General features: G+C 58.3%; 1 protein-coding gene across 1 annotated transcript; it reads right to left on the reverse strand.

Annotated features, from left to right (window-relative positions):
- Positions 1-381: 381 nt before the first annotated feature.
- On the reverse strand, positions 382-10,979 carry PROB1 (proline rich basic protein 1). The gene is made up of 2 exons (XM_014577533.4): positions 10,713-10,979; positions 382-8,692 (listed from the first exon to the last, which is right to left on the reverse strand). The coding sequence occupies exon 2, from the start codon at positions 8,480-8,482 to the stop codon at positions 4,049-4,051; it is 4,434 nt and encodes a 1,477-aa protein (XP_014433019.3). The 5' UTR covers positions 8,483-8,692; positions 10,713-10,979; the 3' UTR covers positions 382-4,048.
- Between the last annotated feature and the right edge of the window lie 2,003 nt (positions 10,980-12,982).

Consider the following 12,982-nt stretch of genomic DNA (forward strand, 5'->3'; position numbering starts at 1 on the left):
TTGGAGCATAAGCGTTCGTGGGCAAAGACCCACTTAAAGACCCACAGACGTGCATCTGACGAAGTGGTCTTATGCTCCTACACTTCAGTTAGTCTATAAGGTGCCACAGGACTCCTCGCCGCTTTAACTACTCACGTAACCGATATTTCACATCCCTATTTCAGAGCCCCAGTTTTTCCCGCTGCATTGAACATAATTATTGGTTTTTCATTTCCCTGGTTCACGAGAAAAAAAAGAAAATGTTTGAAAGCATCTGAAGTCATGAAATCTCATGCTCCAGAGCGGCTGGTCGCCGATGGGGTCAGGAAGGCCACGTCTCCCCAGCTCCAGCACTGCACGTATGCTATCATGCCAGGAAAGGTGCATCCTTTACTGGATTGAGGGGTCGCTTGGCCCTATGGCTTGCCCGGGCGTGGCAGGTGGGGGTACAGCTTGCTCCGCACGTTGACCTTTGCCCTGAAGAGGGGCCAGCATGTCAGGCATCCTGGGAGGGGTGCAATTTAGAAGGAGGATGCAGCTGTTCCCTGCTGGATGCTCCCCATGCTGAACATCAGCGGGATGGAAAAGCAGGCGGCTGAGCCGGCTGGGGAGGGTTGTTAAAGCGCACTGCTCTGCAAGGCGCTGTCCCCAGTCCCTGATACCTGCAGAGGTCTCGTGGGCTCGGAAGCCTCCTTTCCCTCCCCGCGCCGTGTGGGTCTGGATCTGCATAAACACCCAGGAGCCCAGTGGCCCCTTAAAGACTCACATTTATTTGGGCATAAGCCAGGGGTGGGGACCTAAGGCCGCATGTGGCCCCCAGCTTGCCTGGATCCGGCTCCCCACTCAAAAAAAGTGTTTCCACCTCTGGCATGAGCATTGGTGGATAAAACCCAGAGCTCATGCCCTAAGTCTCTAAGGTGCCACGGAAGTCCTTGGTGTTTTTTTCGAGGCTAGAATGAGGGATACTCATATTCCCTCTTCTCGCCAGGCCACGAGGGGGATGCTGCAGCGAACTACCCGACCTTTGTAGGATGCTTTTGTCTGCCTGGGCACAAACACTCATTGGTGTGGATGAGAGTCCAAGTTGTGACTTCACAACCCCGGAGGTCGCATTGCAGCCATGGCAACATCGTGGTATTCGGGATGAGGCTTTCAGAGAAGCAGGAAGTGCTGAGAGGATTTCCCAGAGGGCTAGAAAGATTTTGTAGAGGGCTAGCGAATGTGTCCGGCAGTAGCGCCTAGCAGGCGGGGTCCTGCGGCGCTGGGCACCGTTTCTCTGCTGACTGCCTCCCACAGCTGCATGAGAAATAATAATCACATCGCAAAGCACATTACAAAGCTGCGTCACTACCGGTAGCCTCTAATAGGGAAACTGAGGCACGCCGTGTTGGCGTGATTTGCCCAAGCTCACCTGCTGAATCGGTGGCGGAGAGAGGCCTGACCTCAGGATGCTGTCACCCAACTCACATGCCGAGGCTGCGTTCCCTCCGGGCGGGGCCGCTAGGGATCCAAATGGCTGCTTAGCTCCAGCCGGGCTTGATTTGCAAATTGCCTTTAAACGCCCACTTAAAGGCCCCTTTCTCGCGTCTCAGTCACTTTTCAACCTGCGCCAACCCCCCATTCACCTGACCAGCCCCCAAGTTCATCACCTGAGGCTGCTGCCCGGCCGGGACGCCCCGGCTGCTCCGGGAAAGCAGAGCCATGGTGCGGTGTGAGAGCGATGCCCATTAAACCCTGCGGGGCCCAGCTCGCTCTCCCGCCTCAGAGAGGCAAATCTCCCCTCTTAACTCCATTGCCCTCGTTCCCCCTCCCCCGCCTCGCTTCTGCCCCGAACCAGCCACAAGGGCTCCAGCCTCATTCTCTGCACCCCAGACCCTTTCCCCCTGGTCCTCTGGGTCCTGCAGGCTGCTCCCATCTCCTCTCCTCTGGGGCGTCCCCTTGGCTGCTCCCGTCTTGCCTCCAGCCTCTCCCCAGCGCCGCGCTAGGTGCCTGAAGGACCTGTGACCTGGGGGCCGTCGGCTCAGCAGCAGCAAGACACCGGGACCACCGCCCTGGGGCCCTATCCTGAGAGGGATGCTCAGACGTGTTTCGCCCGAGCAAGGCCCCTGACGCCAGTGAGCCGCCTAGGGGACCAAAGGCTGCTCCGGCAGGTGAAGGCTGCAGGACTGGGCCGAGCTGGCGCGTGTGATGTGCTGCCAGCACCAGCGGCCTGCCTGCGCTTTGGACGTGGGGGGAGGCAGGACCCCCCGGCCGTGGAGTCAGGGTCAGACACAGGCTACCAGCAGCGCCTCTCGTCGCTTACCCCGGCAGAAGTCCCACAACTGATTCCTTCCTGTCTCACGCTTCCTGTTGCTCCCCTGTTGGCTACACCCGCTCCCGTGGGCTTGGACTGGGACCCTGCTTTCCAGCCCCGAGTGTCTGCTGAGCACTAGGATACAACTTCCAAAATAAATCACTCAGCGGCCACTGCATGCCATGTGGAGCCATGTCACCCTGTTGTTTCACTGGCCTGTCTCCCCCGTTCTCTTTTGTCTCATCGCTAGACTGGCAGCTCCTTGGGGCAGGGACTCTGTTGGGTGTTTGTACAGCGCCTGGCGCAACGGGAGCCTGGGCTGTCACGGCGGCTCCTCAGAGCTGCCACCGTGCACGGAAGGAAATGAAACCTCGCTGCTGCTCACAGAGGTGCCGGGGGCGCAGTTTTGCGTTTTCCTCTCCAGCACAGGACAAAAGCACCAGCCTCCTTAGTCATTTCTCACTCAGTTCTTTGGGCCAGACCCTTTGGGGTAAACAGGCATCGCCCCATAAGGTTTCAGTGGCACCAGGCTGATTTTGCGCCTGCTGGGGATCTGAGCCGGTGTCTGGGGACTCGGTAGGGGAAGCTGTCTACCCGAGCTGCGACCGACCTCGTTCCCGTGGCGTAGACCCATCCTGGGAGCGTGTGGGCCAAGGAACCCAAAGGAATCACGATTCGGTGAAAAATACAACGGCAGAGCTACGCTGCACTCAAAGCCTCGCCCACGGAGCCACTCTCTGCAGTGGCTAGGTCCCTGCCCGAGCGTAAGCAGGACGCATGGGTGGGTTTTCCCTCCGCAGGGCCTGCCGATCACACAGCCAGCCTCCCCCCCAGCAGCTGCAAACAGCAAACGTTCCCCCGGGGGCTGACAGCCTCTTTTGCAAAATGGCGATTGAGCCCTTTTGCTAATATTGGAAACACTTGGATCAGTTCCCTCAGCTCTCACAGCGTCCCCACCGCGACCAGCCGGGTGCCCTCCTGCAGGGTAGAAAACCGCCCTGAAATAATGCCACAGCCAACTTCCCGGCCAGTGACCACAGCCCAAAATGCAGCGTCGCCCCCGCCCCGCTTTGCAGAGACTTTTCGCTTGGCCTAACAAACCGAGGCGGGCGGTGGGGCACATGCCAGGATTGCTGGGCCAGCGACCTTTCCGAATCAGCACGAGGCTGTGCGGGCTATTTTTGTACTGCTGACTAGTGGGCGTGTTTTGGCTTTCCGAGCGCGTGTGGGGTTTCTCCTGGGCAGGGCCCGACTTGCCCACAGCAAGCAAAAACCAAAACCAAGCGGCCGTTACCTGGCACAGGGCCTGATCCTGAGCCACTCAGTGCTGAACACACAGCGCTCTGGTGGCTGGTGAACTGCACCTCCCAGGATCAGGCCCAGTGAGAATAGTTCTGTGCATCAAGGAACAGATCAGCAATTCCTGGTCCTTGGAAATCAACAGGGAAACTCCCATCGACTTCAGGAGCATCAGGATGGTCAGGGCTGGTTGCATCGAATGAGTCTGTCAATTGCATTCCTCATTAGAAACCAGCGAGGGGACCAGAGGGGCAGGTGCACCGGGCTGTCTTCTTGAGCCACCATCACCTTCCTTTGCTTCGGAAGCCCAAACTTCCGGGAAAGGGAAGCAACGCGGAACCAGGGGGGCCAAGCAGGGGTTGTCTGTCCTACTCCGCCACCCCTTGTTTTCAAGTAGGACATAAATACGCAATGTCCATTCGCTCAGGAAACCCACCGCCTGCTCCCCTGCGCCCGGCACGTTCCTTGGCTCCAGTCTCACATCTGGAACAAGGGCCCTTTCTCCGGCATGGAGGGGCTGGAACTGGTGGCCGGGGAGAATAAAAGCCGACTAGGGCTAGGACTTGGATTCATCCCGGTGGGAATATAGTACACACTCTCCATGTAGTTGCAGTCGGAGGCCTGGGGAGCTGGTGGAGCGTCACCTTTCGGGCCAGGGCTGAAGGTGTCGGCGACACTCACGTTTTCGAGAGCCGCCTGTTGGTTGGGCAGATCGGGATGGAGGGATGGCAGCGCCACCGGCGGAGGTGGAAACCCTGGGAATCCCGGATATGGCATGTAGGGTGCTCCATAAACCCCCGGATTCATGACCAACGGGTTGCAAGGAGAGGGGTAAAGCCGACCGTGTGATGCCAAGGGGACTGGAGGGAGCAACACTTCAATGTACTGGCCTGTGTCCGGGTCATAGAGCAGTTTCAGCTGCGGCTGCCGGGGAGGTTCCATGTAGTAGCACTTCCCGCTCTCCGGATCCACGAGCATTTTCCTGTGGGGCTGCGGGACGGACGCCCTGGTGGGGCTGGGTGCGCCCTGGCTGCCTGGCGAAACGCCGCCGCTCCTCCACAGGAAACGGGGCGACTCGTCGGCTCTGCGGTGGGGCTGCACGCGGCTTGGCTGGTCGGGCCCGGGGAGGCCGGCGGCTGCCTTGCCCTCTGGCGCTCTCGGCGGCGGAGACTCGCAGCTCGTCGTACTTGGGGGCGTTCCCGCGCCTGGCTGGAGGACGGTGCCGGAAGGGGGCAGGGCGTGGTCTGCCTGGGAAGGCCCCACGGGCGTGGGAGCTGCGTCGGCTTTCGGGGCTTTTGTGGGCATCGTTAAATAGTTGGCGTTCTCCGCGTGGGTGGCTGTGAAATACTGCTCGGTCCCCGCCTGTGGCCTGGGCAAGCCATCCCAGTTCTCTCTCTTCCCAGCGGGGGGGAATGGTGCAGCGGCGGGCACTCCGGGCGGTCCGGTTCCTTTGCTGTGTTCCCTTGCTCTCAAGGGGGCACAGGGACTGGCTCTCTCTGGAGACATGCGGGTGGCTGGCACCAAGCCTCGGCTCTCCACGGGCCCGGGGGCATCAGTCACCTTATCCTGGGCCTTCTGCTGATAGGAGCTGGGCACAAACTGGCTGTTTGCTGGCGTGTTTGTATAGGAGGGCTGGGTGCTTGTCCCAGGTGGCTTCATGGCCTGGCGATGTCTGTAGCCTTCCTTGGCTGGGCCAGGTTCTGAGACCTGGTTTTCGTCTTGTGGGCTAACAGAGAAGGCCTGGCTGTCGTGGGGCGTGAATGAGATCGTCTCAGTGGATAAATGCTTCTGAGACAGCCACTCGGGTTCCTCGTGGGCATGAGCCTCCTGAAAATGACCTGGCCTGGCAGCATTGCGGGTGACGTCGGAGGGGCCCTTGGTGCCTCCAAAGGATGCTGAAACTGGAAAGGGAAGAGTTTCGCTTTGTTCTAGGGAGCGGCAGTTCGCTTGGGTGGAGGAGTCTTTCGTGGCCTTCCCTGAAGCTGGCCACGCTGGAGCAGAGAAGGGGTCAGCGCGTGGTTTGTGTGGGTGCTTAGAAAGACGACTGTTGACCTTGATATTAAGCTGGGATTCCATCGGGGGGGCTTTCCGTGTGGCGTTGGACGCGGGTGCTACATTGAGCTCGCTCCTCTCGTAATGCGCTGGTTTCTTGTCAGGCGGTAGCCGGGGGTCTTCCTTCCCCGTCACCACCTTCTTCCTGGACTGAATCTGAGCAATGTGCACAGGAGAGCCGCCCCCCGGGGCGCCTGTGCGGTCGGTCAGCCTGACGGGTCCATCCACGTGGGACTTAGGGGGGAGTGGGCCGCTCGCGCTCTGAGCTGGCGTGGCAAGGGCCGACACATCCACGTTCAACGGCTGCTCCGGGCTTTTGTCCTGGGAAGGGGTCTCCGCTGGGGCGGCGACTTTGCGCCGCACGGAGCTGCAGTGTATGAACAGAGGGGAGGTCGCAGGGCACTCCTTTGCCGACAAGCTTACGGCGTCCTCGGGGCTGGGTTCTTGGTCTGCAGGGAAGCTGTCTGAAGACTGGAAGCACAAGCTGTAGGTGTTTTTAACTAACTTTCTGACGTCCCTGGGGTGGTGTATCCGTCCCGCCCCTTTGCTCCCTGTCTCCCTGGACTCCTGAGCGTGGGGGCTGCTTTCCCCGTCGTGATGAGATCTGCAAGACGTGGGCAGAATGAGAGACGAATGCCGGGGGCGCTGCACCGCTGCCGGCCTCTCCTCGGAGCTTTCCTCCGAGGGCCGGGGCTTGGAGACATGAAGCGTCTTCTGCTGCTGCTCGCCTGCGCTCTGGGGGATCAGTTTCACCTCCGGCGTGGTGGACGTGAAGAGGCTGCTGGCTGGATCCCCGGGCACCAGGGGGCTTCTGGGCCGGACGGGGGCCTTCCCCTCGTTCCCCGACGGGTGCTCGCTCTTGCAGATGGCGCGCTGCTTCAAACTGGGCCAGGGCTTTTGTGCTTTGGAAAGCGTCGGGGCCGCCCCCGTGCTGGCCTGCATGGATTCAAACAGGGCCCGGGCTCTCCGGAATTCCTTCCGCTCGCTGGCCGCTTGCTTCCTGCCTCCGCTCGAATCCCTGCTCACGCCATCTGCCAAGATGGGGAGGGGCTTGGACTGGTCGGCTTCTCTCAGTCTCTCGTTCAGCTCGTTGAACGTCTTCTTCAGCTTGCAGACGGGTTCCCGTTGCTGCTCGCTCAGCACGACCCCCTTGGCCAGCTGCAGGGCATCGGGGCTCTCGGGGCCCATCGCGACGGACTCAGGCCTTTCGCTCGTTGAATGACCGAGCAGATCTTCAGCCGAACGGCTGCAGTCGGTCCTGGAGAAGGAACTCGACTTCCCTGCCGGGAAATCCCCCACGAGGTCCGTACTTACGGAGGAGGGTCCCGACGAGGTGGAGCCGCCCTCTCTCGATTTCTGCTCCGTTCGGAGCCGTTGCTCATACTGCATTTTCTTGGCCAGCACATTTTTCACCAGGCAGGAGGCCATCCTGGTTTGGCCGGTCGAGTCGTCTGATGACGCCGTTCTCATAAACTGTTTGTAACTGAGCCTGAACTCGTCCCGGATGGTCCTGCGCTTTGGGCAGGGCTCTTTCCTGGGTGCTGCAAAGGGCTGGTGGGCAGCACGGTCCCCTGCTGCCAGGAAGCTCATCTCCTCTCTGTCCCTCGGCTTCAGCTGAATCTGCCGCTTGGGCACGGTCCGCTTTTGGGAGGGGCCCCTTCTGCCATCGGCACTCTCCGGCGCCACAGCAACGCACTCCAACGGCGCCGTCCCGAATGAGTCACCGGGCCGATCTTTTTCGGGGACTTGGCTGGCAAGCGGGAATTGTTTGCTGCCCTTTGCCCGGCTGCGCACCTCGGCTCTTCTCAGCTCATGACGCGGCGGCCACCTGTTCATTCCATTACTGTCGTCTGACAAGGAGCTGGACCAGCTCGACGACGTCCGGTTGCTGGAACTGCACCCAGCCAGGGAACCTCCGTAGGGACACGAGAGGCTCCGGAACGACAGGGCGGTGAGCTTCTGCACTTCGGAATCTGCCTCTTCGGAGTCGCTGTCCGCACCACCTGGGGGGCAGGCGGCCTTGCTTGCCCCCGGAGCGCTGCTGCCCTTTGTCGGAGCCGCCTGGAGGAACATCGCCCTGGAGTCCGGTGCATCGATGTGTATAGGCAGGCCCAAATATTTAGAGCCCCTGTTTCCAAGCGGCAGCTCTCTTGTGGCTAGCCCCGTCCTGCCGCTGGGCCCCGGAGCCAAGCTATTCTTAGCTGTGATCGACAGCTGAGCCGGCTGCTTCTCCTTGGCACGGAGGGATCCCCCGTCTCTGCAGCCTGGCGTGCTGGGGACACACTCCCTGCCTGCCCGGAGGCCGAATGTCCTCTCTGCTCGGGGTCTAGTTAAAGCTGAATGAGCTACGGCTGTGGAGGTAGCAGCACAAGCCGGGCCAGCCCCTTTGCAGGTTTGATCCGGCAGCACCCCTGTGGCTTTGACACGATCCCGTGGTGCCCCGTGGAGCTGCCCCGCCGCGTCCTCACAAGGGTCCCCCCGGAAACCTTCCCTGCCAGCCGGGTTCCGTTCAGAAAAGCTCCCCGGCACTGCTGCTTTGGCACCGCGTTCGCCCTGGGGGTCGCCGTCTGGCGGCGGGGGCAGCAGATCGCCCCCTTTGCTGTCCAGGGACTCCACACAGTCCTTAAAACTCTCCGCCCCCTCTGAGCCCGGAGCCGTGTGATAGGAAGAAACGGAGGAGTCCGACGTGTCCTTGAGGGGGTCCCCTTGGGACTGGCCGGGTGTGTGGTTGTTCTTTTCTGAAGCAGCTTCTTTGCATTCAGAGTCCTGGAAGTGTCCCTCCCCGTGCAAAAGTCCGTCGGGCGTAGGGGGTGGTGCTGGCCGGGAGAACTGGGCAGTGTTATTCACTACGAGGATCATTTTTATTCCATGCCGCCCATGCTAGGGCCAGAGGGCTCCATCTGACACCACGCCACTCAGCCTTCTCTTATAGTCATTGCGGCTGGAGTGATTTCTCCTGGGACCTGGCCACCTGATCTTCTCCAGGGGGCTCATTTTCCACCCCCGCCGTTTGACAGGGTCAGGAGAAAGAGCAAGATCCTTTTCACATGCGTGGCGTGGGCCGCCAGCCTAGGAAAAGAGAAACAAACAGAGATCATGTGTTAGCAGCTCGACCCACAATAACCGGGGCCCGGGGGCTCCTTTTTGTTTTCAAGCAACGTGCCTGAATGAAGAGTTTGGACCAAGCGTCCGTCTTCAGGAAGCAGTTTGGAAATGCAGCCAGCGAGCCATGCTGCACCGGGAGACAGCTGTGGGATGCAGCCCGCGCAAAATTCCAGCCTTGTTCTCGTGCCCCGGCTACTCAGCAGGGAGTGGGGAGGCGGCACCCGCTCCAGCAGCTAATAGGACTCCACCTAGCTGGCCCCTTTCGAGGGTAGCGCTTCGGCAGCTGCCCTGCCAGAAGTGGTCAGGGTGCTGAGAACAAACCTAAAACCACAGCTAAAGATCTTAGCGATGTCGGGCTTGAAGGGCCTTCACGTCCTGGGGAAATCCTGCTCGCCTCCTGAGGCAGGATCACGCACAGCTAGACCATCCCTGGGGGGTCTTTGTCTAATTTGCTCTTCAAGCCCCCCAGGGCAGGCGATCCACCACCTCTCCTGGAAGCCAATTCCAGAGCGTCACTCGCCTGCTGGTGGGGTTTTTCTACTATCCGAGCCAAACCTCCCTTGCTGCACGTGAAGCCCATCACGTCTCACCCAGCCTTCAGCAGACATGGAGAACAGATCACCGTCCTCTGTGGAACAGCCCTTAGCGTATGTGAAGACGGTTATCAGGCCTCCCCCCAGTTTTCTTTGCTCAGGAATAACCATGCCCACTTTTTTTATGTTACAGACAAACATTCACCCAAAAGATCCCTGTGTTATGAGTATGTGATATGCAGGCCAAAGGGGATGAGATGCCTCTCACTCAGGGCTGAGACAAAGAACAAGGATTTTTCATGGTCCATTTTGAATTTTTTTTTTCGTTACAATGGGTTTTTTTAACCAATTAAAGCTTTGTTGGGTTTCCAACAAAAACCAGAACTCCCTCCTCCCCAACCCCCAACGTGTGGCTTCAGAGCCACCGTTTTCAGCAAAACAGGTTGCTTTCAAACGTAAAAACGTGACGATCTTTACCAAAGCCCACAACGGTTGCCACGGATACGCTTGCCATGTCCAGATTTCTCCACAAATGGCCCAATTTTGAGCAAAATAATTTTGGCAACAAAAAAAAGTTTCTGTGACACAAAATCCAGCCTCTCCACCAGGAGTTGTGGTTGGCCCATGCTGTGGTTTGCTAACAAGCCCCAATGAAACCCTCCGTTAATCGGCGCTGGTTCCACTGAAGGCCAAATGGCAGTTTGCACATTGGTTTCAAGGGGAGCAGGTGTAGAACTGTTCGTTCTGTAGTCAGAAAAAATTCCCATTGTTTGCAATCGGAACAGGATCGGGCACAAGGAGAAGAGCACAGGATCTGGCCCTTAGCCCGCTGAGAACAGGCTAACAGCTGCACTCGAAGCCTCAAGCTGAACCCCACTGGACGTTGAGGCAGGTTGGACTCAGCCAGGCTGAACCCTGCGGGTCAAACCTGTCTGAACAGGAGAGTCACGCTGAGTGTATTTATTTCCCTTCAGGACCACAGAGCAACTGCGTTTTTGCAGCTCCAGGCACCTTGGGCATATTCACAAGTATTATCACTACAGATCCGTTGGTTTCATCTTGCTCCCGCAACCAGCAGTGACAAAAAGCAGGCGCAAACACCCCCCCCGGCCGACACCCCAAAAGCCAGGCAACGGATGTGTTTTGCAGCATGCAAGGGGCAGCACATGGAAATGGTTTTGGACCAAGCTCTCACATCGAGGGCTTTTGTAGACACCACCCTACTAGACCCCCCCCCCCTTTTTATACTCAAGAGAGCTCTGGCTTGTTTTCCCTAAGCGCTGGCAGAAGGAAACACACCGTTAAAATCAGTTGCTCCTAATCACTTCTTTAATGTGGCTTTTCTCCATGGCTCATTTCTGAGATGCCTTCACTCCCCCCAAGCCTCTCCTGTACGCGGAGGACCCAACTCTGTGTACAAGTGACTGCTGGCTGAAGAAGGTTAGAATTACCTTTGGAAGTACTCAGGGTACTGTGGCAAGTACCGTGCGTTCCTCCGAGCATGTCAGTGTCCAAATGCCAGAGGCTCTATCCAGCTCCCCGCACACCGGCTCCAGAGCGGGATCGAGCCGAGACGGGCAGGCGTCTATCTGACACTGATGTAGAGAGGCATTTCGCAGCAGAGAGATCCAACCTCACCATTCCCCAAGTGGGTGCCAAGCGTGTCTCCCTGCCAAGGCTGAATTCTCTCGCTGGCGAGCTTGAAACCAAACCCGCCTTTGGTATGGATGGCGCCGAGCTCACCCAGGGCTGGAAAAAGTCAAGTGAAGCGAGATTTTCTGGGTGGGCTTCAAAGCAGCGTTATAGCGAATACAACCAGATGCGCTAGTGTGGTGTCAGGGGAGATTATGGCCTGGGGGGTTGTTGTTTTTTTAATATAGACCAGCAAAATAACAGCGGCAGGTGCAGCTGCATCCGAGGTTCAGAAGTAACTGGAGATGCCCGGTCAGTTGGGTTCACATAGGGGAGTAACTATAACCCTGGGCAATTAAAACAAGACATGCCCAGAAATAGCTCCGAGGGCGATTAACTCTTCTGTGTTCAAACAAACGGTGGAGTGTTTGCTTTGCTGGCTCACCGCAGGGTTATTTTGGGTGCAGCCTTTGGGGCCTGGCCCACCCTAGACTGCTGAAGTCTCTGAGAGTTGATGTAGCTCACGAGCTTCAGCAGGATCCTCACAATCAGGGCTAAATACTCAGTAAACTCTTACGGGAAGAGATGCCTGCTCCAGTCAATCCCTTTGCAATAGACATGCCCGGAGCTGACAGACACGCTAGGGCCTGTGAGCTGTATTGTATGGTTTCAGGAAGGGATTTTCAGACACCTGAGCAAGTTGGGTTTGGGGCAGCTGGTGCTTCTGGGAATGTCCTACAGCTTTTAACAAGCAAAGAAACAAGAAGCTTCTACAGAAAGACCTCTCAAACCTACAGCGCTTAATAGCCAATAAGGTCCTTTCTATAGTTTTTATAAACAGCCTGTAGAATTCTGTAGCCCACAGAGTCAACTTGTGGAACTCCTCGCCAGAGGATGTTGTGAAGGCCAAGACTTAAACAGGGTTCAAACAAGAGCTAGATAAATTCATGGAGGTTAGGTCCATCAATGGCCGCTAGCCAGGATGGGCAGGGATGGTGGTCCTAGCCTCTGTTTGTTAGAAGCTGGGGATGGGCAACAGGAGAGGGATCGCTTGAGGATTCCCTGTTCTGTTCACTCCCTCTGGGGCTTCTGGTATTGGCCACTATCAGAACACAGGGCCTGATGGACCTTTGGTCTGACCCGGTTTGGCCGTACTGACGTTCTTATGTAATTCCCTGTTACACTCTATAGGATGGGATGACAATCCCTATAGAATGGAACTTTTCCCCTATGAAACCTGGGGAGGGGAGGGGAGGGGAGGGGAGGGGAGGGGAGGGGAGGGGAGGGGAGGGGCGGGAGGGGCGTGCTGAGAAAGGCCAGTGGGCTAAACCAACCAGCTCATACTGGCCCTATTCTTTCGGCATTTTTCATCCAAACATTTTTTTACATAGTTGAACCTCTCTAGTCTGGCAACACCCGTGGTCCAGCAGGGTTTGAGCGAGCCACCTGTCCACGGAGCACGGGGGTGGCCAAGTTTCCTGCAGTCCCATACACCCCCCAGCCCTGGCTCTCAGTGGTCTGGGCTTCTATTTCGCACCAATTTACCCCTAAATGTCTCTCAGAGCCCTGCAAGCAGTGGCAGTGCTGGTGATACGGCTAGACAACACTGACCTCCCCTGGTCTGGCACGTTCTCTGGTTTGGCACCGGGGAGGTCCCGAGGGGCGGTTTTGCCCGTATTTGCAATATTTTCGAAACTAGCGAAACAGTGGGCCCGGCCCTGCAGGAGCGCAGCGCGCTGGCGGCCTGCCCTGGCGTCCAGGAGCGTATCGACAGTATGTTACAAAGCGACATGGGCAGCGCAGCCTTACACCCATGCGTGACGCGGCTCAGCCTGGCTGGCTGTTGGGTGCAGGGTTTCTGAGACTACAGTGACGAGGGTCGTGCAAGCACCTGGCTGAGAGCCGCCTGAGCCTGGTGTGGGGCAGAGCCCGCACCTTCTGCTATCCTCTGGGCAGGCCCGCCAAGGTGGGGGAAGGAGGCAACTGCCCCACGGTCCCATGATTCAACAGGGCGCGGGGTCCTGGCACAGCAGCGGCTAGAGGCCAGGCCCTTTAAATCACCGTTGGAGCAGCATGCAGCCTGCTCCGA

This window comes from Pelodiscus sinensis, chromosome 16 (genome assembly GCF_052426305.1).
Source record: "Pelodiscus sinensis isolate ZL-2025 chromosome 16, ASM5242630v1, whole genome shotgun sequence".
NCBI classification, from domain to species: Eukaryota; Metazoa; Chordata; order Testudines; family Trionychidae; genus Pelodiscus; species Pelodiscus sinensis.